This window comes from Gopherus evgoodei, chromosome 4 (genome assembly GCF_007399415.2).
Source record: "Gopherus evgoodei ecotype Sinaloan lineage chromosome 4, rGopEvg1_v1.p, whole genome shotgun sequence".
Classification (NCBI taxonomy): Eukaryota; Metazoa; Chordata; order Testudines; family Testudinidae; genus Gopherus; species Gopherus evgoodei.
The window spans coordinates 25,105,885-25,128,030 of record NC_044325.1 but is presented as its reverse complement, the minus strand read 5'-3'; the positions used below and the strand labels follow the sequence as shown (position 1 = coordinate 25,128,030).

At 40.8% G+C, this 22,146-nt stretch overlaps 1 protein-coding gene across 2 annotated transcripts; it reads left to right on the top strand.

The window, feature by feature from the left end:
* Positions 1–1,392: 1,392 nt before the first annotated feature.
* On the top strand, positions 1,393–18,004 carry DLK1 (delta like non-canonical Notch ligand 1). 2 transcript variants are annotated; one of them, XM_030558744.1, is made up of 6 exons: positions 1,393–1,468; positions 2,207–2,306; positions 3,564–3,627; positions 4,112–4,242; positions 9,826–9,967; positions 17,064–18,004. In XM_030558744.1, exons 2-6 carry the CDS (start codon positions 2,237–2,239, stop codon positions 17,806–17,808), a joined length of 1,152 nt encoding a protein of 383 aa, XP_030414604.1. In that variant the 5' UTR covers positions 1,393–1,468; positions 2,207–2,236; the 3' UTR covers positions 17,809–18,004. The 2 variants fall into 2 exon arrangements, with proteins under 2 accessions (XP_030414604.1, XP_030414602.1); XM_030558742.1 differs by lacking the exon at positions 1,393–1,468 and adding an exon at positions 1,625–1,837.
* Positions 18,005–22,146: the final 4,142 nt, after the last annotated feature.

Sequence of the window (22,146 nt, the reverse complement as noted above, 5' to 3'; positions counted from 1 at the left end):
ACCTATAGTTTAGGAAGGCCCAGTTTATCCAAGACACCCAAACTGCTGGAGACAGGGGTTCAATCTACTCCTAAACAGTCTCCCTCTCCCCTGTTCTTCAGGAGCTGTGGTTTATGCACCCCAAAATTATTTGTTCTAGCTTTTCCCACTTGGCTTCCTACTAATTGTGGTTACAAACCCTACTGATGAACTTAGCATGGTTGGGAGTAAAACAGGATGTCTGATTTGTCTTTAAGTACCAGTAAACAATCTGCCTGAAGCTATTGTCCCCTTTCCTGCATATGTGCAATTAACCCCTGGTTGAATTAATCAGCCTGGTGAGCCTATAGCAAACAACACCGTAACAATGAAAACAGTTCATAAACTATTACTGGCAGCTCAGTGTACTTCACATAAATGTTGACAAATTAACAAATAAGGTCTCAGGGAAAGAAGCATTAAATCAACAAGTGAGGAAAAAGTGGGCTGGGGAATCCTAAAAGACACTAATTAAGGCATAACAGACAGTAATTTCTTTAAAGGAGGACTGCAAGCAACAAGAATTAGCCAATCTGTCCCTAAATTGGGTAGCTGAAATCACAGGCACTCCTGTGCTACAAATGGGAAAGTATAGGGAGGGACAATCGCAGAAAAATACACAGTCAGCTGAAAGTGACCCTTCAAGGGGAAAGGAGATTTGTCTTTTTATTTTATTTTTTGTTTTTGTTGTTCTTTAGTGAAGTATAATGAAGGACTGAAAAACTTTTAACCTTAGAAATATCACATATTAAATGTTGTCTTCCCTGTTTTTGTTGGCACGTTCCTTGGAAGACTAGAAACCTAGACTTGGAGCTTTCTCTGTCCTTACCTGAAGGGGTAGAGGTTATAGCTTCCCCAAAGACAGCATTTAGCCAACTGTGTGGTGGCAGGTTGGATTAAATACCTGGTAACAAACACCACAGTTTAAACCAATCTAACTAAAACTCCCTGCTACTAGAGTTGCCCTAAGTTCATCTTCTTGTCCCTTGTAATGTCATAATCCCGCTAATTCTTCAGTCATCTACAGAGTTCACCAGCAAAAACAGGCCAGACAAAATCCGCTAGTTGTACTGGAAAAGTAATAGAGGCTGGGAAAAACTCCTTTCCTTCTCAGCCACTTCTCCCATCTCCAGAACTATTGAAAGCTGCCTTTTAGCACGATAAATAAACAAGAAAGGGTGCCGAGGTATATTTGTCCTTTGCAGGGTCCCTTTCAGTTTTGCAGGGGAAAGACAAGGTACTCTAGACAACGAGGCCAACATTTTCAAAAGCAGCCAGGGCTTCACTGTGCCACAAGTTTGCACCCCAAAATTGGCAGCCACTCTGGAAAAGTTGGATCTAACCATCTGTAACTGTCCAGCCTAGGTGCCAAGAGGCCCTTAGTCAGTGGAGAAGGCGATGAGGGACTTGGACGTTGCCTGACCGCAGTCTGGACAATAAACGCACCCATGTAAGGAAAACCCACATACCACTTTGAAATCCAGTGACGGGTGGCTCCAACTGGGGCCCGGATCTGACTCAATCGGTGCGTGGGGCTTTGGCAGGGCTGCCAGCTGATCACTCCCCTCGCCTGCCCGGACGCTAGCAGGGGCAGCCCGGCTGCAGCCAGCAGCCCTGGCCCGTCTGTGCAGTGAAGCAAGAGGGGAAGGGCGCAGGACAGGATCCCCCTGCTCTGCTCCGACCTCTGGCTCCCCAGGGCCGGGGCAGCCCCCGCTAGCTCCGCGGAGCGGCACAAGCCCCCTGCGGAAGAGCCACCCCCGAAACAAAGTTAATTCCATGGCGACTCCTTCCCTGCCCACGCGCGGGGTGGGGGATGCAGGTGCGATCCCCTCGCGGAGGGAGGGGGGGGAGACGGACGGAGGGAAGCAGGGGAAAAGGGGAGGCCTCTTCCCCCCCCCCCTTCACGTAGAAGTTTAATTATAAGCCGGCTCCTGACTGAGCCAGCTGATCCCCTGCGAGCCGCTGCCAGGGCTAGGAGGGAGCTTTCGCTCGCTCGCTCTGCAGCAAAGACAGTCTCCGCGCCCGCTGCTGCAGAGGGGCGGTGTAGACACCCCCAGAGGTGCCAACGCTTCCCGGGCCAGGGGAGCTAGCGGAGCGCGCGGGGAGAGGGGCGGATGCCGGATCCCCTCCCTGGGCTGGTGAGGGAGCAGCCCGGCGCCCTGCCACGGGCATGTCCCTGTTGTTGTAGGTGGGGAGCGCGCCCCTGATATGCTGGGTGATGGATTTCCAGGCTGTCACTTTAATCTGCTGCTGCTGCTGCTTTCCCCTCATCCTGCCCGTTACCCCAGGTAAGAGCGCGCCGGAGCCAGAGCCAGAGCCCGAGCCCGAGCCGCCCGGCTGGCTGCTGCGGCTGGACGCAGCGTGGACGAGTTCGTGGCACTTTTGTCACTCGCGGAAAGTTCGGCAGCCTCGTGGGGGGGGGGGAGGTTTGGTTTCTTTACACGTTCGGCGGCTGCTGCTCCCGGCTCCTTTCTGTGTGACCGGGAAGAGTTCGGTTTCGTTGGAGAGAAGGAGAACGTAGTAATGTGGATGTGCGTTCATATGTCCACGAGAGAGACTCTGGATATTATGCGCGCACACACACTACAAGCGAGAGGACACGGAACGCGTTACTGGATCACACAAACACACCCGCCGTATTCCAGTAAGCGTGTCCTCTGTGCTGAGTGTCCTGGAAAACAGCGATTGACCGATCAGACAACAATGCAGAAGACCCAGTGTTTCCCGTGTCATCTTGGTGTGCAGTTGATGGGCTGAATTGGAAGAACTTGCAGCCTTAACGCAAGTAACGGCTTTAAAAACTTTCCAGCCTCACGCTAATTTTTTTTTAATACCATTGTTGAAGAACCGACTATTGCTTTACCCTACGCATGTTTTTTTTTTCTAGTTCAAGTTCCTTCCAAATTCTCATTTTCTCTTTTTGATTTTAGAGAGACGCTTTTCTTCTGACGAGTGTGATCAGGGATTTGTCTTGCAATTTAATTATTTCAAAAGTTAATGATTGCATGTGAGATTAAGATTATTTAGCAAATTAAAATATTTACATTAAATTGTGTGCATAGAAATGTGACTTTTTCTCTTTAACTTTTGCTATTCTCATACTATTTAATCAAAATAGTGTTTATTAATAACACAGCCTTGTTGAATGGATTCAACATGTATACTAGCAAATTTTTAGAATGCAAATTATTTCTGACTAAAGGTGCTTTTATATAAATAAAAGTATAATAGTATACTTAGACTATCTTGTGATGTGCGAAATGACTTAGACCCTTTATGTAATTTTCAATTTTAAGTAAATTGATATTAATATTGCAAAAATTTTGCATATGCTAAAGTGCTTTAACTTGTACAATTCTGAGGAACTTCCATTCCAGTTGTCTAATAGGTGTATTAGCTGAATTGCTAGGCGATATGTTTATTTAGAATTACATTTTGTTTTTAGAATTTTATACATGTTTGGTTGGTTTTAAAGCATCTATAATCTATATAGAATGTGAGGATATGGTTCTTTTTAGTACTGACACTGCAAATCTCTCTCCCAGATGTTGTTTGTAAACCTGGCTGCCACCCAGTGAATGGATTTTGTGAAATTCCTAGTGAATGCAGGTAAAGAGATCTACCAACTGAGGTTATTAGTGAAAGGACTGATTGTTTCAGTAATACATGATTCTTGTTTTTCAAAAAAAAGACAGAAATTAGAATGATTTGCCAGCTGAAAATGTGATGCTATAAGGAAACAGCTCTCCATTAACAGACTTTAACTAGAATTGTATAACATATTAAAGAAACCTGGATGCCTTTGAGAATTAGAATTTTTTTAAAAAGTATCCTAGGAGCACTTATAGAAAGAAACTTAAGAGGGCTACGTTATTTTAGGTTTAAAATATTTGTTTTTCTTCCACTTAGAGTAAATCGATTTTCTTTAATTCTTTCCCCAGTATTTTATAAACATTGAAGGTCTTTTTCTTTCAAATGCATTACATGTAGCATTGTTATCTTTGCAAATTCAGTTTTTTGTGCATTTAAAAGGAGAACAGCCTGGTAATTATTAAAATAAACCCCTCTGCATCTTGTTTTGTATCTATTTCAGGTGTCAACCTGGGTGGCAAGGAGCTCTCTGTAATCAGTGTGTTCCTTTTCCTGGTTGTGTGCATGGCAGCTGTGCCAAACCATGGCAATGTGTCTGTGAAGAAGGATGGGTTGGCAGCCTCTGCGACATAGGTTTGCAAATACTTTCCTTTAATAGAGTAACATAGTTTTCCAGAGATTAAATGAAGTGATTACAGCTCCATCTGGTGTTAAAAATATGCAAAAGCTTTTCCCTAGATGTTTTCTTTCAAAATGAATATTTGACCCAAAACAGGAGACATTAATTTTTTGGGGGGGAGGGGGAGGAGGGGAGAGAAAAAAAGCCCTATGCAGTCACATTTTAGGTGAAAACATACAATATCTTGTATAATATAGTTCTGGGTATTGTTAGAATTCCATTTTTAACTATGATTGTCACATGCAGATGGTGAATAATAAATTCTACCCTGGTTCCGTAAATGTAAGAAGTCCCCATGGGTATGTTCAACCAGTTGAAATAATTCATTATCCAACATCGTGTGAATATGATAGTATAAGTTGAAATAAATACATGAGCTTGGTACTTGACCAAATATTTTCTAGCCAAGGATGTGAATGGAACTATTGGAAGGTATAGCACTTAAATCTTCCTTCATTCAAATCACTGTAGATCAAAAGAAATTCCAGTGATTCAATGGAGTTACACTGGTGTTAAACCAGTGGAAAAGGAGAACTGGATTCATATTTTTTGCCAGTCTTCTGGGTTTCATCATTTCTAGTTTATCAAAAGTTAGTTTGTTGCTATGTTCTCTAACTTGATGTTCAAGAAATCATTCTTATTCATTAAGCAATTCTCACTGAGTAACATTTTCAAAGTCTCCTGACTTAGAGCCTAAATCCCATCATCTTTCAATTAAACTTGGTTTCTAATGGGACAGATTTTCAAAGGTATTTAGACACTGAAGATGCATCTAGGCACCTAGAGAGATTACTTTTTGTTTTTAAATCCCACTAGGCACCTATTTGCATCTCTAGAAACCTAAATACCATTGAAAATCTGTCACTTTTGAAAATGGAACTTAATCACTTGAAATCAGTGCATGTTAGAAACTTGATCTGGTTTGGCACTTCTGAAAATAACATTAGTGTCTGATCTAGATCTCTAGGCACCTAAATACTTTGAAAATTTGGTCCTAAGTCACTTTTGAAAATAACTTGGGTGGATTTGAAAATATTACCGATTATCTCTATGTTTAATAATGCCAAGCATGCTCTACAGACATCCAAAAATTATTTCACTCAGCACCAGGAGTCAGTTTTTGCCAGCTTGAATCCGGGGCCAGCTAAGGACATGTCAAGAATAATCAGAGTGATAGAATTAGCCATTTGTCTGATGTCTGGATTTATCAGGTATATTGAAAATCATGCCAGTCCAATGGATTTAGCTAGTCTGGACATGTTCTCTCATTCATATTGGGTCAGCAGAGAGAAGCTTCCTCCCTGTTATTGGGTGGCCTTTACCCATGATTGTCATGATCCAATAAAGCAATATAACGTGAAATGGAGCAACTGCTCCGCCATTGGATTGGACCCGCCTCTATTAGGAAGATGGCGTCAGTTGCCTAACTGTATAAAGTTGTGTATAATTTATTAACACATACCACTAATCCAGATTTGATCAGGTTAGGAAGAAAGAGGAAATTCCACAGGACAAATAGGAGGCTCCTGCCCAACTTGGGATGGTTAGCATGTATGAATAACTGACTTTCATATGGAAACACTAAATCCAATCCAGTAAATCGGTATAAAATACTAGACTCCTACCTATAAAGGAATCCTCCTTAACACTTTATCTTTGCATGTGAGAAGTGGAGACAACCAGCATTACATTTTCACAAGCAAATGGACCTAAACTGGCATTTTTAGCTCCTGCAGGCAGTCTATATCACCAGGTCAAAACATACATTTACTATGTTGCTCTAAAGAATCAATGAAGTTAATAAGTAATGCACCTTTTTTATGGGAAGTTGTTGCATCTCCTCAATGTCCTCCATTTTCGCAACTTTTAAAGCCTATGTATGCTTGCCAAGGCGTTTCTGTATGCAGCCGCTGCTTTGACATTGTCAGCTAGAAAGGATGCAAAACTGATTGTGGGAAAGCTGATGAGGTCTGTAGTTAATTTGATAGATGTATACTTTTAAAATGTGAGCATATTCTGAGCAGCTACTTTGCTCATTAAACAAGGAGGAAACTGGAGGTAATTTTGAACTGCATTGGTATATTTTGCTCAAATTTCATTGTGCATCACATAAATTTCCAGTTTGTATAGTTTTAGAACATGCACCTGTATAGTTGTTCTAAATCTTCTCCTTGCATAGCCACTGTTTTTAATAGAGTTGGGCCTGCTCCAGGGTTCAGATCCAGGTTGAACTTCCCCAAAGTTTGGGGGTATTCAGATTTGGGGGTTGGTCCAGCCTGTTATGAGGAAATGGGCCAGTGGTGGTGGCATTGTTTATTGTTGGTAAGCGGCTCCAGCGCCTGCGTGTCTACATACCAATTTGTAAGCTGCCAGGGCCCAAGCCTGATGAGTCAGAGTCAGCTGACCTGGGCAAGTTGCATTTTTTTTATCCCCATGTAGACATACCCTCAGTCATTTAATCACATGCTTGAAGTTGAGTATATGCTTGAGCACTTTACCGGATCAAGACCAGAGGGTAGAGCACGTTGCAGGATCCAACCCCATATTTAAAACCTGCACTCATGTATCAGTGTGTAATCAGGATGACCACGTCTCATGCACCCCCTCATGGCCTAGGGTCAGGCTACAGGCAGACTACCTCAGTTTCCCCAGTTGGACTGTTCAAATAAAACTTCCCTTCAAGTTTTTTCGTGGTCAAAATATAAAATAAACTGCAAATAAAACTCAAAATCCCCAAACAAGGTCCATTCCTAAATCCACACACCACAAGGTTTCTCTTCCTTCTCCCAGGCCTTCCTGCCTGGGGCAACTCCCCTGGCCTCTGGGTCTTCACTGCAGGAGCCTCTCCTCACTTTCTCCAAACTCTGCCACATCTTCCTAGGCTTCCCCCCTTTATTACACTCTCCTGCTCCTTTTACTCCCAAATCACTTGATTCCTCTCAGGTGAGACTCATGCTATAATTAGGGTTGGCTTAGCCCCAGCCTGTGGTGAAAGCCACCCAGTTACAGAGGGTTTCTCTTTCTTGAGCTGACTTCGTGACATGCCATAGTGGGTGTATGTACCACACGGAATCAATTTCAAAACAAAGGGGGAAAACAGTGTGGCTGGTTTGTTTCTATGGAAACCAGGGCAAAAGCCCACAAAATTAGTGCCATTACAGTAACTATGGCATTCAGAATATGTGGCAGGTACCTTAATGACAGCTCATTTGGAACATAGGAATCCTCACAGCAGATCAAAGCAATGGTCCATCTAATGGTTGATACTGATGTTTAAGAGGAAGGTGCAAGAAACTCTCCAGTGAACTGCTACTGGGGAAGTTTCTTCCTAATAAAAACAATTAGTGATTGCTGAAGCAGGAGGGTTTAACTCTTTGTACATGCTATTTTAATTCTATGTAAAACAACTGTAGATATTCTTATCTATGCAAATGTCTAATCCTTTTCTGAATTCTCTTTAGCTCTGGGCCTCAGTTATCTCTTGTGGTAAGAAATTCCACAGCTCATCAGTCATTTGAAAGAAGAGTGGGGGGAAATTCGAGAATAATGTTGTTGTTTTTTTAAAGTAGTGAATTTATTCCTATAGGCTCAAGGATTGTGTGTCATTTTCCTAGCTAGTGAGCTGTTATATGTCTTATTTTCTTTCCTTTCTTATTTCAATCTTATACATTTCTTATTTAATGTTATTGAATGTGTGTCTATTTCAAGGCATCTCCTTTCTCACGTATCAAGTTTGTGTTTGGTTAGCTGCTCTTAAGGCTTGCCAAAATGGGCACACAACACCGCTGCAAAATGCAGCCAAGGCTATTTTGTTCCTTGTGGAAACCACCGTTTACATACAAAAGTTCATATAAAGTGGTAGTGTGGCAATCGGGACAGACTAATATAGTGGAAAATAGACCCCTATACAGGGGGAGGAGCATTTTACTATAATTGTAACTGGACAAAGTTTATAATTATAGTTAATATTTTACATTGCCTCATGATATTCCTCTAGGTTCACATTATCTGGTGGGTTTAGGTGGGAAGTAGAATTTAATACTCATAACATCCTTGTTTATCACTTTAGAAAAAAGTATATGCACTGTACTGTCACTCAAAACATGTGTGAGCTTGCAAAAATTCACAGCAAGTTGCAAGACCTCACAGCAGCTGCCATGTTATCTTGGTTCAAACCTGCATTTATTTATTTATTTATTTCCTTTTAAATCTTCAATAGTTGCTCTAGAGGAGATTCAGTCTAAGAGGGTAATTGTGACAGATTATGTGCGTGACTTACAAGGCAAAAATATAACAGGGTCCACTCTTCTGGTACCTGATGTAAGAGGTAAATTCCAACCAGCGAAGACTACACCACAGACAGAGGGACAAGTTGCGGTTCAAAGGTGTTTTGTAGAGCTGGGCTGGAAGCAGTTTTCCCATCCCACACAAATGTTCCCATTCTGCACTGGATGAAACGGAGGAGACTTTTCAGAGTTTTTCATGTAAACAAGAAGCCTTCCACAGTACCCAATAGCCCAATCATTAGGGCATCTACCTGAAATTTGAAGGATGCAAGTTCAAGTCCTTGCATCAGCCACATCCTAGGTGAGCCACCAGTCTCTACAGTCACTCTCCCTCTGGCCCAATGAATATTTAATTAGGTATACAAAGTTGTATAGGGCCAACAGGAGAGATTGAGACAGACACCATGATGCCAGAATAGCAAAGAACCTAGTGCCTAAGGATGTGGAAGACTCAGGCTCAAGTCCCTGCTCAACATCAGGCAGAACAAGGACTTGAATCTGGGTTCTCCGCATCACAGATGAGTGCCATAACCATTGACGTTACTTACTGTGGGGTCGAGGTATCTCTCTCTTTTTCTGGTTTTACCCAGAATTTCCAGCCAGGACCCAAGTAACCTTTCCAATGAATCTTCATTGAAACCAGCCGTCTCCTAAGAAAAGTTTCAGTTTCAACCAAATTGGCATTTGCTGACACCCTCACTGCCCAAGAAAATCTAAATTCCTAAACAGCTCCTGTGTTTTGGTACTACAAATATCAGTTTTCTCTTTTAAAATGTAAAATGCTTATGTGTAGGACGTCAAACATCAAGCAATCTGGAGAAATTTGTAACTATACCATGTTTAGATTGCCCATTGCTTTATCTGACTTACATGTATGAAGTAGCTGGGAATGTGAGGTGGTGTTTATAGTAATCAGTAGCTCTCCCCCGACAACTAACTCTTTATTGTTAATATTATTTATTCATAAAGCAAAACAATCCAAGTGTATTTCACAAAGTGAGAGCTAATGAGTGGGGAACAAGTTGACAGTATCTATGAACAATCTGCCCTCCATTAGAGAGAAGAATAAATCAAAATATATGCAATGCAGGATGAAGGACCTTTAAAAATCCACTTTAGTCTTTTTGCATTGTTTACTATTTAATGGCTCTTATATGATAAAGTAGGCCCTGATTTCTCATGTGCTAAATATTTAACATTATGACTAATAGTGTTTTGATTTAACAAAACTGTCTGCTTTTATTAACACAGATATTCATCCATGTTCTTCAAAACCCTGCACCAATAACTCAACATGCATAGAGACTGGAGATGGAGGATATATTTGTTTGTGTGCCAAGGGATTTACAGGGAAAAACTGCCATCTGAAAAAAGGACCCTGTATTATTAATGGGTAAATATTGATTTCTGATATAAATATACAGTCCTGCTAAATTTTTCTCTGGTTTTCTTTCTTCAATCATAAAATGTTTGCTATGTAGCACAAAACTTTTTTGGCCTACATGGTAGTTTTGTTTCTAGCCTATTTGTTTCTAGCCTCAAATCTACTAATTCTGATCTAGTCCTATTATATAATTATGTCAAATTTTTAGCATGAGTTTGTGTGCATAATCTGAACCTCAAATATTCAAAATTGCAAATATTGCAGTAATATTTTGATTGGGTTTATTTACAGTTTCAATATATAAATATCAAAATAATGTTCTAGGTGCTCTTAACAAATAATTAAAAATATAATCCAATTAAGACCACAAGTGAGGTAGCCAACTAGCAACCTCCCTCAGCACAAAATAACCCTGTCTGCAATACCAAGGTATTTGAACTCCCACAAAACTCTACACCCAGTGTAGTGGTTAAATGAGAGGAGACATTCTCATTAAATCAGCAGAAGAAAAGGGGTGGGGGGGCATACTGCTTCCTCAGGCCACAGAGAGGAGAGAGAGTTTCTTCCTTCTAGTCACCCACGTTCCTCCTAACCCCTGCCTCTATGCTCAGCTAAACCCACCAAACCTCAGGCTATCCAAAATGCCTGTCCAAATTGATGAGTTTGGCAGCATGTTGTAAGGGTATGTCAATGCTGCAGCTGAGCGAGTGCTTCCCAGCTTGAGTAGACAGATATGTGCTAGCTTTGCTAGCTAGCTTAGAACTAATGTGCTAAAAATAGTAGTGTTGCTGGGGGTAGCACAGGCAGTAGCTTGGCTAGCTGCCTGATTACAAACCCACCTGGTCTCCCTGGGTACAAACTCAGGTGGCTAGCCCGAGATACTGCCTGTGCTACTCCTGGCTACATGGTTATTTTTAGCACATTCGCTCAAGCAGACCTAGCATGTGTCCATCCACTCAAGCTGGGACACACACTCACAGCTGCAGTTGAAAGACCTAAAAGTCAGCAAATTGGATTAGTGGGATGGGACTGGAGGGAGGAGAGAGTTTGTATTTGATAGTGAAGGGCTCTTGCATAGAACAGCCTTCCTGCAGCTCCTCATCTGCACAAAGGCATCCCCAGCTCAGTCACTTCCATTAACTCTGTTATGGCAGTGTCCCAGGTAGCTGGCATCCAAGGGGCCATTTATTTATTCACATTTGTCAAACTGCCTTTCTGATATTTATTGGTCCTGATCCAAAGCCCAACAAAATCCAGGGAAAGAATTCCATTAACAAATTAACTTCCTGAACTACTTAACTAACTGGCTGTTTGGAAGATTTTCTCATGCCTTCACAGTAAGCATGTATAAAACTGGCCAGTCATGTGTCTAATTAGTCATTTGTATGCTCATTTGCCATAACTGATTATGCAGTCACAATAACTGCAAGTACAAGATAGGCAGAAAAATGCATGTGCATATGTCTGCCAACATGGCCCATAAAGTAGATAAGTAGACAACTGGCGTGTGTTTACATGCAAGATACTAACTGTTCCTTAGACCTGTATTGTAAGGTAAATCATCTATAATGTACAAATTAAAGGAAATTAGTACCAGTAAATGAAATCAATTAAGAATGTAATGTCTAAAATATGGATACCTGTTTTAATTAAGCATGTAACAGAAGATTTGGACAGATAAACATTAAGAGGCTAAAACAGAAACAAGGGATTAGAAGGAATATAATTTAGTTAAATTCAAGCTTTTACTCATTGATGAAGGCCGGCAGTATTCTGATACAATAAACTCTACCTGCAGTATTGTATTAATGGCTGAACTCAAAGTACTGTGGGGAACATAGACTTTAAGGAATGAACCTATTCATTAAGGAACCTGTTCCCTGTGAGTCTTGTCTTACTGTGGCTTTTTGGCTGCACATTTTGTCCATGAGTCGGCTGTCGCTAGGGTTTAATGATATAGCTGGGAACAGAACTGTCTGAAAAATGATGAAAAAATTGTGAATAATTTTTTAGTGAAATTTGAAAAAATACAGCCAGCTCTAGTTGAGGATCTGTCCTTAAGAGGAATCTATTCTGTCAAGGGTCTTTTCACATTCTCCTAATATCTGAGGACCTTTAATCCTCGTGCATTTTATTATGGAGAAGCAAAAGTGTCACTATGGTTAAGGCTGCTACCACCTTCCATTATAAATTGCTGTTTTAGCTTTCCTAGACCTTTGGCTTGAAAAATTGTCGTAGCCTGAAAGTTGGTGGATTTCCCCTGAGGATGAAGCAGAATATTTCTGCAAAGCTTGAAGAAAATTAATCTCTATGTTATAAATCACTTTAAAAATAATTATCCTAATTTGAAACATTGACTTTTGTCTAAGGTTTCCTTGTCTCCCTTTAGCCCAACAATGGTTTGTTACAACCCTTTTAGCCTTTTCGTGTGGTTAAATCTCCTTGGAAACTTATATTTGAAGAAAATGGGTTGTAATTGAGCAAACAAATATTTGTTTTGTAAAAGGCTGTAGCCCAAACATGTTCTCACTGCCTTCAAACTGGAGACTTTTGCCAAAATGCTCAGGGTCTAACCAATCAACATAATTGGGGTTGGGAAGGAATTTTCCCCTGGGTCAGATTGGCAGAGATCCTGGGAGTTTTTTGCCTTTCTCTGTAGCAGGGGGCACGCGCAGGTTTAAACTACTGTAAATGGTGGATTCTCTGTAACTTGAAGTCTTCAGATAATGATTTGAGGACTTCAGTAACTCAGCCAGACATTATGGGTCTATTACGTGCATAGGCAGACGACGTTCTGTGGCCTGCAATGTGCAGGAGGCCAAAGTAGATGAAGATGGTCCCTTCTGACCTTAAAGCCTATGAGTCTATGACTTTTTTCCAAACCTGTGCTCTGTTATGTCAGCTCAAGATTTTTGCCATTGACTTCAGTGGGGCCAGGTTGGGTGTTTTGTGTATGTGTGAGTATTTTACCCTCACTGGTTGGTTGCTGTTTACAATGTAAGGATGGCTGATGTGCAGTGCTCGCTAAGGGAACTGGTGGCATAATAAAGGCCTAACAGAAATCTTCCTTTCACTCATACGATAGAGGTTTGGCTTTTAGGAATTGAAGGGACACAATTCCAATCCCTGCTCTGCAGGTAAGTGTTTTATTATGGAAGGGTGATAGCCTGTCTCCTGTTTATAGTACAGTGGGGCTCTGATCTGATTGGGGTCTCTGGGTGCCCCTCTAAGATGTTGAAACTTTTGTGGTTCAGGGCTAGTTGTATCTTTGACCCCTTCTCTGTTCTGAGTGTAACCCCACAGGTGTTAGGCCTCGTGCCCTTACCTTTTTCTGGGGTGAAACCCACAATTCTCCCACTCTTGAACTTCAGCACGATGTGGCCTGACTGGGTTTTGCACCTGCAAGTCTTCCCTTTGATGACTTGTGATCAGTGCTAACTAGAAGAACTAGACAGCTTTCTTAAAACAAGGTCTTGTTTAATCTGAACTGTAAGAACAAAGAAAGCATAAGACAAAACGGATTTTTAAACCAAGAAAAGGGCTACACACATTGTCTTACTTAACGCATAGGAAGGCCTAACTCCTTTAAAACCCCAGGTATGTGTCTGTGTTTTTGTCAGCCTGTACCCTATGAACAGCTCCCTGACAACTGCCTGATCTCAGGAGAAGGAGACATTTTACCTTGTCTGCGTTCCTTTTGATTTCTTCAGTCCCAGCCCTGGCAAAACAAGACTTGTGACCTGGCTCTTGCCTGAAAGTAGCATCTTCACAGCTAATAGCTCAGGCATTGTGTCTTACTGACCCCCAATGTGCTTATCTGGGGCTATCATGTGGCCTTCCTACTTGTTAACAACCCTGCTATTAAAGTAAACCAACATATGCATGCAGTTAGGATGACCAGATATCAAGTGTAAAAAATCGAGACAGGGGATTGGGGAAGTAATAGGTGCCTATATAAGAAAAAGCCCCATGTATTGGGACTGTCACTATAAAATCAGAACATCTGATCACCCTACATGCAATAAATATTCCAATAACACAATATAGCCATACATTAACTATCCCACTAACTAGATCACATACAGTGTTCAAAAGTTATTACAGATGAGCTCCTTAACGTCACAATAATAATAAAATATTACTGAATGCTACCTACTGTATCTGGCCCTGTGTCCTGGGGAAATGACCTGAATCTGGGAGGCTTGGACCTGAGCTGTGCCATGCCCACACTGCACTATGATGGATTTTTGGGCCTGAGCCTGTTCGGGATTCAGGCTCAAACCCTCTACTTCTGCAGGGTAATGGATCTGTGTTAGAATTGTGTGTAGATAGAAGGGGGATTAGGGTTTGTGTCCGAGCCTAGGCTTACATTGCAATGTAGACATACCTTGAGAGTCTGGGAAGCTGGGCCATTCCACCTCCAGAGGTATAGGGGTTTTAAGACAACTTCTACCACCTGCCCATTCCTCTGCAGCTCATGCTTCTGATGCAGTTCAAAGCCCAGTTATCAGTAGATCTCCGAAGGCAACCCAAAGTCCCAGTGTGGGAATCCATAATGGCCATAATGGGTCATTTAACCAGTTGCAAATATTAACTATTTGTGCACATGTAGCTGGAGCATGAGAGCAGTGATGTTCGATGTCCTAGGCTTTGGGTCTCCCACTATAAGTGCAGTATTTTAAAATAACGATTTGAGTGATCTTTTCAAATACTGGCAGGTACTGTACTATATGCCTTCAGGAATATGGAATGATTGAGCCATGTCAAGGTTAACGTCCTTTCAGTGTATGAAACCTAAATGTGTTTTCTAATCTTGGATGTTAAAAGTTTTGCTGTTGCACGTAAAATTATCATGAAAGTGAGATGGAAATTCATTTGCAATCTCTTGCACGAGATTCCTGTACTGCCACAGTGCAAGTAATGGACTGAATTATGCTGTAACTAACCACCCCGTTGATTTTTCAAAATGTGGCCCACTGTCATCTATGGCCCAATGTCTCTTGGCAGCTCTCTCTGGAATACTAATATAGTCCAAATTAGGAAAGACATGTTTCTGTAACAAATGTTGTGGGTTCTGGTCAATGGGTAAGTCAGTGACGCATCAAATACTAAGCTCAAACTGGTTTATTAAATCCGATTTCTCTAACTACAAATAGAACAGCACATAACAGAAAGGTGGTATTCACCAACCAGTTGGGAGGTGAGGGGGTCAATCTGCATCTGACCCTGTCCCAGGTTTTTATAGACTTATTATGAAATGGGTTCTGCCCTATATTTCCATCATAATAACTTTAACCTCCTTAACAATAAAGCATAGCATGAGTTAAAACAACTCTTAGCCAATCATGTCACTGTGTCCTTTGCGGTTTGGAATGTTTTAATAAATTGGCCAATCATATGTTAATGTCATATTGTGGTCATACACAAGGTGAATAATGTTCTTCTTAAATGTTTCCATCCTACATGCCCTTTCTTGTGGTTTTGGTTACAGCTTCATAACTTGTTGTTCACACAGCATAGCCAACTACAAGGCACAAAACAACCTTAAGGAGCTGTAAAAATAAGTCATACTCTTAAGCTTATTTCCACTCTATAAGCAATTTAACTTGTAGCTGTTAGTAATATCTATTGTTTCTCTGACATAACTTTTGTAAGGCGGCATGGTACTCTTGCCTACATACTAACAATCTTTTACCATAGCCAGGAGGGATGCTCAGAGCTTGTAGGCCTCTGTGCTAACATTTCTAAATTAACTTATTTAACTTTAAATGGTTTGTGATGATGTGTTCATATTTAAATTCTGATGAGATATTCGGGGTTACATTAGAGATCAACACATAAAAATACTTCTGGAAGAAAAATTCCTGAAACAAGTCATTGTGAATGTTTTCAGTGTTGACTATATTGATTCAATCTGAGGAGCTAAAGGCTCTCTGTTTTTGCATAACTTCTCCATTACTTTCCCTTATCTGGCTGCCACTCTACTTCTGCTGACTCCTCTGAAATTGCACTTAGTACAATCTTCCTTTAATAGCTTTTTAGTTAATTTAGTACCAATGAAATATGCTGGATTCATATTCCTGGAGGAGGATGTCCTCGTCTCTTCCACAGAAAGGGTGTACCAAAACAATCAGTGTCTCCTTGCCCTGATGTGAATGAACCACCTCTAGAAGTGAAAGCATTCTCCAGTTTCTATGTCCTGGGCTTTTCTGTGAAGACTATCAAGGAGGATGCTGAGTGGGTTGGCTTTTGCACTGTGAACACTTATCTAGTAGGAATTGGAATAAGGTAATTTCACACAGGCAACCAAGCAGCCATGAGATGGTACCAACTTTTGAACACTACTGACCCGGGTCCATTCAAATTTGGGACCTAGATGTGAAAAGTTTGGTATCCTTGTTACCAGTCTCCTGAGCAACTGCGTCCTCAATCCCTTTGAAATAACAGTTTTGATTGTATATGATTTCTTTTGACAAAATTATTCTCACTTAATGTATTTATTCAAATAACAATGGAAATGTTTGAATTGTTTTCAGTGCTTTGAGGTTTCAAAGTGCCCTGAATTCTCCCAGGCTCTTGAATGTACAGGGTATGACTATTCCTTAGACATACAAGAAAAATAAACTTCTCCACATCAGCTTATGCTTGTTGATATTTTATACTGAATATATATATACCTAGATTATGTTTTGACTAATTGCTGAGGAAAAACAAAGCCATGCTGGCAGTATCTTTGCTCACTCTGGTCTGAATACCTACTCAACCGTTCCTCAGATCACAAGATCTAACCAGACGGACACACCGGGCAGCTTAATTTCAAAAACAGTTTTAAATCTCTTCAAATAGGATTTGTACATTAGGATGTGCAGAAGAGATTGTAATTAATGTTGCAATATTAGAGGGACAGTGTATATTGATAAAGATGTTGGACAAAATTCATTCTTGATGCAACTCCATGGACATAAATGACATTCCACCAAGAACAGATATGGCTCATTATCTAGTAAAGAAAATTACCCCTTTTTAATTATCTGAAATGTTGCATATCTATTTATTTCACTTAAATTTTCTTTAAACTCCCATCTGTTTTTGTCTTGTGTTCCAGCTCTCCCTGTCAGAATGGGGGAACATGTGTTGATGACAATGGATTTGCGCCTCATGCCTCCTGTTTGTGCCTTCCAAGTTTTGCTGGCAATTTCTGCGAAATAGATGTAGATGACTGTGAACCCAACCCATGTGAAAATGGAGGAACATGCACAGATATTGGTGGAGGCTTCAACTGTCATTGCCCTATTGGCTATATGGGCAAATCCTGCAGCAGCCGTGTCATATTCTGTGCTAGCAGCCCGTGTGAGAATGGAGGAACGTGTCATGAGCATCCTGAAGGAGGATTTGAATGCATTTGTAAGCCGGAATTTGTTGGTGTAACCTGCACATATCTCAACAGAAACACAAGTCTCCATGGTGTGAATACAGAGGCCAAACACGGGCAGAGTTATAATCTACCACCAAATGCTCATCCAAAGTCAGTACCTCACCAAGAATATAAAGTCTTGAAAATAACAATGAAAGAAACAATCCAAAACACAGACCCCTTGCTTAATAAAAGTCAGGTGATATGTTTCATTGTGCTAGGCTTGCTTACATGTCTTGTTGTGTTAGGTACAACTGCGATTGTATTTTTTTCCAAATGTGAAATGTGGCTTGCTAATGCCAAATATAGCCATCTCCTACGCAAGAAAAAGAATTGCTTTCTTCAGTCTAACAATGGGGAAAACCTTTCAGTTAACATAATTTTCCCAGAGAAGATCAAACTCACTAACTACACCAAGAACTACACCGCCATCTAGGCTCCTGGAAAGACTTGCAGCAACTTCCAGAGTTTTGTAGCAATATGTAAAGTTTATTGAACTTGTTACCTGTGCCTGGCTTTGATATTTGTGCATACGTTTGCTGTAATTTGTGCTGGGAAGTACAGAATAAATATGTTGTATCTGTGTTGCCAAGTGAATTTCTCATTTCCAGAATAAAACTTTAACATAATCAGATTACAGAGCAAGGAATGTTCATTTGAAATTTTTTTTTAAATGCATCTATATTTTGTAAAATAAAAGAAATTTGCCAGAAGAGTAGTTTTCAGCTTTATTGGATTGTGTAAGCTTGTTTGGCAAATATGGTACTCGTAAATTACTTGCCAATGCTTATTTTTTAATAAACAGTAATTAAAGGCTATACAGGATTATTTACTAGTTTTGTGAATTCTAGCATGCTATGGTAAATGTGCCACAAACATTAATATGTAGTACTTCCTCTCACCGTGAGAGTCTTTAGAAACTGATCACAATCTAAACCATTATTTTGAAACTTTCATCTATTATACAAATGGTGCCAGTGTATTAAATAAATAGAGTGGGGGAAACCCCTCAAATTGTTATGTGACAATGAGAATTTTGCTTTTGTGCTTAAGACCAGTATTTGACCATTCATGGACAGACAACCTTTACACAGTACTTTGTCCTCCATTGTAGTGCCACCCTATATTAAAAGGACAAACGTTGACTGGTGCTATACCTGCCAACAGCAAATTACTTCATCTGTCCACACCCCAGAGTTCTCTGGAGGCAAAGCAATGTTGCCAGTGGGACAAGCTGGTCTCAGTACCTTTATAAAACATACTATGCCTGTAGAGACTACTGCTATGCTACCAGCCACTGGTTTAATGGATGGGAGACATGATTGGATCTATAAGATGCTGGCCAGAATGAAAAGGGATGGTGTACCCAGGGATAGGTCCCTCTTCCCCCTGACTGTGCTACTGTCCACTGGCCAGCCAGGTAGATATGAGTTGATTGGCTTTTGCTTCTCACAATTATTACTTTAAATTTCCTGGGGCTTCTCAAGCCTCTGGCCCCACTTTATTGGAACTAACCTTTCTTCCCCTGTTTATATATGATGGGAACCACTTTTTTAGGTGGTTGTGCATCTGCCTGATCACCTGCTTATTATGTCAGGAAAGAATCTTTCCAATCAGGCCAAATTGCCTGATGCCCGGTAGGTTTTCTTACCCTTTACCAATTTCATCACAGAGACACAGGTTAAATAGGAATAGGATTTAGAAATTTAGTACAGTATTAGAAATGATATGAATGTTTACTTGCTCTCAACTTGCAGCCAGTGTCCTGTTTGGCTTCAAAGGCCAGCACCCAGCAATAATTCATCTGGGATTTTGCTGGTGGGAAAAGGGGAGAGCTGAAGTCTTTGCAGACCCAGGTCCCTCACTAGTACCTTTTGTCTCTTTCATGTGGAGGTGGGGAGAGTGCGTGTGTCAGAGGATTCAGCAGAGCAAACTTAAGTTTAAGTTAGTTGTGGCCTGCGGCTTAAACTTTAACCCTGTGTCCATCCTTGTTCATTTGCATGTCCTGATCAAGGAGCCTCTGCTACACTAGTTTCAGGCTAAAGATCTCTCTAGCTTAATGCCTGTGGTTATCCCCCTTGTTTTGGGAATACAGTCTATTCCTGTAACTCTCCACTGGATGCTCGAGCCAATGACAGTAACATATGGCTTTCATCAGCCAAATGCATGAGAACTTGCTCAGCATCTTTGTCAGCCCTTCTCTCTATAGACACCGCCCAGACCTCAGTGGATCTTTTATTGGCTTTTCGTTAAATACTCCACTCAATGCCCGAATGAAGCCTACAGGAGCTAAACTTTCTGTGTTCAGCAATGGTGCTTACCATACATTCAGATATGTCTTTAAATCTGTATTTCAATAAGCCACAGAGATTGAAAAGATGGCCTTATGTGACCTGGAGGACAGCAGCTTTGCATCAAGCACTTTCAATTCCCCATACAGGCTTCTTTGCGCTTTTTCTTCATCCAGTAGGGGGACTGGATTTTCCAGGATCAAAAGCAACATGGTAAATGTATACAGGGTTGTGAAGGATAAAAGATTACTTTTTTAACTGATTTCCTAAGGATGTCTTTAGGAGCCATCACCTAACAATTTATTTCCCCCCCGCCCCCAGTTAACAATGTTTAACGTCTTCCAAGCTGTCTAATCATTTCCCTGTTCACAAATCTACTAACTCTACTAGGCTCAGAATGCCTGTTAAAAAACACAGCTCCTTACCCATATATTTAAATAAAAATTTAGCTTGCTACCACAGGACTTTTCTGTTGGAATCATGTCTATTAATTGCTGTGAAGTGCATAATAGGCATTCAGCAATTTCCAAATACTCTGGCATTACTCTAGTGTAAAGATTAGAATGAATAAGAAAATCAGGGAGTGCGTCTGCAGAAAATTTTGATTTTGTCAATAGATTGAAAATGAAGGCCAGCAGCTACTTTCCTCAAAAACTTTTGTTTGGTCGAAAAAACTATTTTTAGTTGAAAAAAGTTGCCATGGAAAATTTTTGACAAACCTTAGCAAAGATAGCTGGAAACAGATGACATTAGAGTTGTAAACAAAGCAGCAAAGCATGACTAGAATGATAGAAGAGCAAGTGGTCGACAATTTATTTTTAAACATGTTATACAATATAGTATATTCCAATATGTGATCTACTCAAATAGAGTAACACAAATGCATTAGCATCAAATCAGTTTGTGGCATTAAATGGAGATGGGCCTAAGCAAAGGTGTTTGGATTTAGAACTAATTCTCCACCCAGCTGAGAGGGTTTGGATGCAGTATTCTGGTTCAGATCCATTTTACAAAGCTGGGTATAAACTGAGAATTTCTGATTAGAATCTAAAGTCAAGCCATGTTTGAGGGACTTCAGCTTTGGTATTCCAGTTCCAATTCTAGCATTAAACATAGCAAACTGCTCTAATGTTCTTGCCTTCTTGGCAATAGAATTAATGGGTTGCACTGGGGTTTGGTATTTGAAGCATGTTTTCTGATTAGAGCTGCTGTTTCCATGCTGCAGTGCATCTGTTTCCCATCCTATCTTTCCTTTGTATTACATTTGTTGCCAGATTTCCCTCTGAATGAATCTAACTGCTGTCAAAAGTTCTTTTCTTTCCACTCCAAATAACAGAAGGGGGTGGGATTTTATCTCACAAGGAAATTTGGTTCTGTTTTTGAATTTCAAGTTCCTTAGTTGTTGAGCAGGCAGAGCTGTCTTGTCCAGAAACACTTGGCACATTAACCCTCTGTATGATGCCTGCGTGAAGGGGATTTGCGACACTGTTAGTGCGCTTGATCAGTTAGGCGTATACCACAGTAATTTGCAAAAAGCAAACAGAGCCAGAAAGCACGATTATCTCACACTGCTTTTATGTCCACTCGCCTCAATGGAATCATGTCTCATTTATACCTGTGTAAAAGATGAGACCTTCAATTTAATCACACATGGACTGAGATTTTATATTTCCATTCTGCTCCTGAGATATTTAGAAATACTTATTCTCCAAGTGGAAATTGAAAATATGGGTGGAGGAAAGGTGGCAGTAACTGATGTGCCACTTTCTTTTGGCAAATGTCCTTCCAAGATACATATTGAAGGAAAGTGTATAGGGCAATACAACATATCATACCAGTTGGGTACATTCTCCTTGTTGAAACATGGGGCTGATTAAAGAGGCGTTTCTCTTATCTTTTGACACTTCTTGTCCTTTGAATTCACTTTCCTTTTGTATATTTTTAATTAAGTACTAGCAGGTGTAGTGCAACAAACAAATTCTGATGTATACTTGCTTTTCCAATCATTCACTAGAAAGAAGGGAAAATAAAGGGGTGTGTGTGTGTAGCGTATTTTTGTCATCATCGCATCGATGGACTACTATATATATGGATAGATTGTGATTTAGGCATAGTCCTGAGCAATGGGGTGGGTGGGGGGATGTGTGTATTTAAACTTCACTCCAGGAGTAGTCCTGGAAGGCATTGTGCTTCAGACACACCCTCTGAGATGCAGATCAACCTTCCTGTTTCCCTCTTGCTTTTAGGACAGAGTTTCCTGTTGGCCTATACCAGCTGCAAATTGTGACACCAACCTCTCCCACCTCTGCTGTGCTGGCTGGTATGTGAGTTGAGAGGGAAGAGCCAACCCCCCCTTCCCGTGCCTGTCAGCTTCCAGGATTCTGCTCCATAGTGCTGGCTGCAGGAAGTAAGTGGGTATGATTCTGAACACACAAAAGGAAGAGATCTGCTGTGTAAAAAGGTCCCATTTTCACTGGAGCCTG

Bases quoted from the DNA above. Each gene is read 5' to 3' on its own strand.
- DLK1 (XM_030558742.1), top strand. The intron at 3,628-4,111 runs GTAAAGAGATCT...TATCTATTTCAG, and splicing joins GAAATTCCTAGTGAATGCAG to GTGTCAACCTGGGTGGCAAG. The intron at 4,243-9,825 runs GTTTGCAAATAC...TTATTAACACAG, and splicing joins TGGCAGCCTCTGCGACATAG to ATATTCATCCATGTTCTTCA.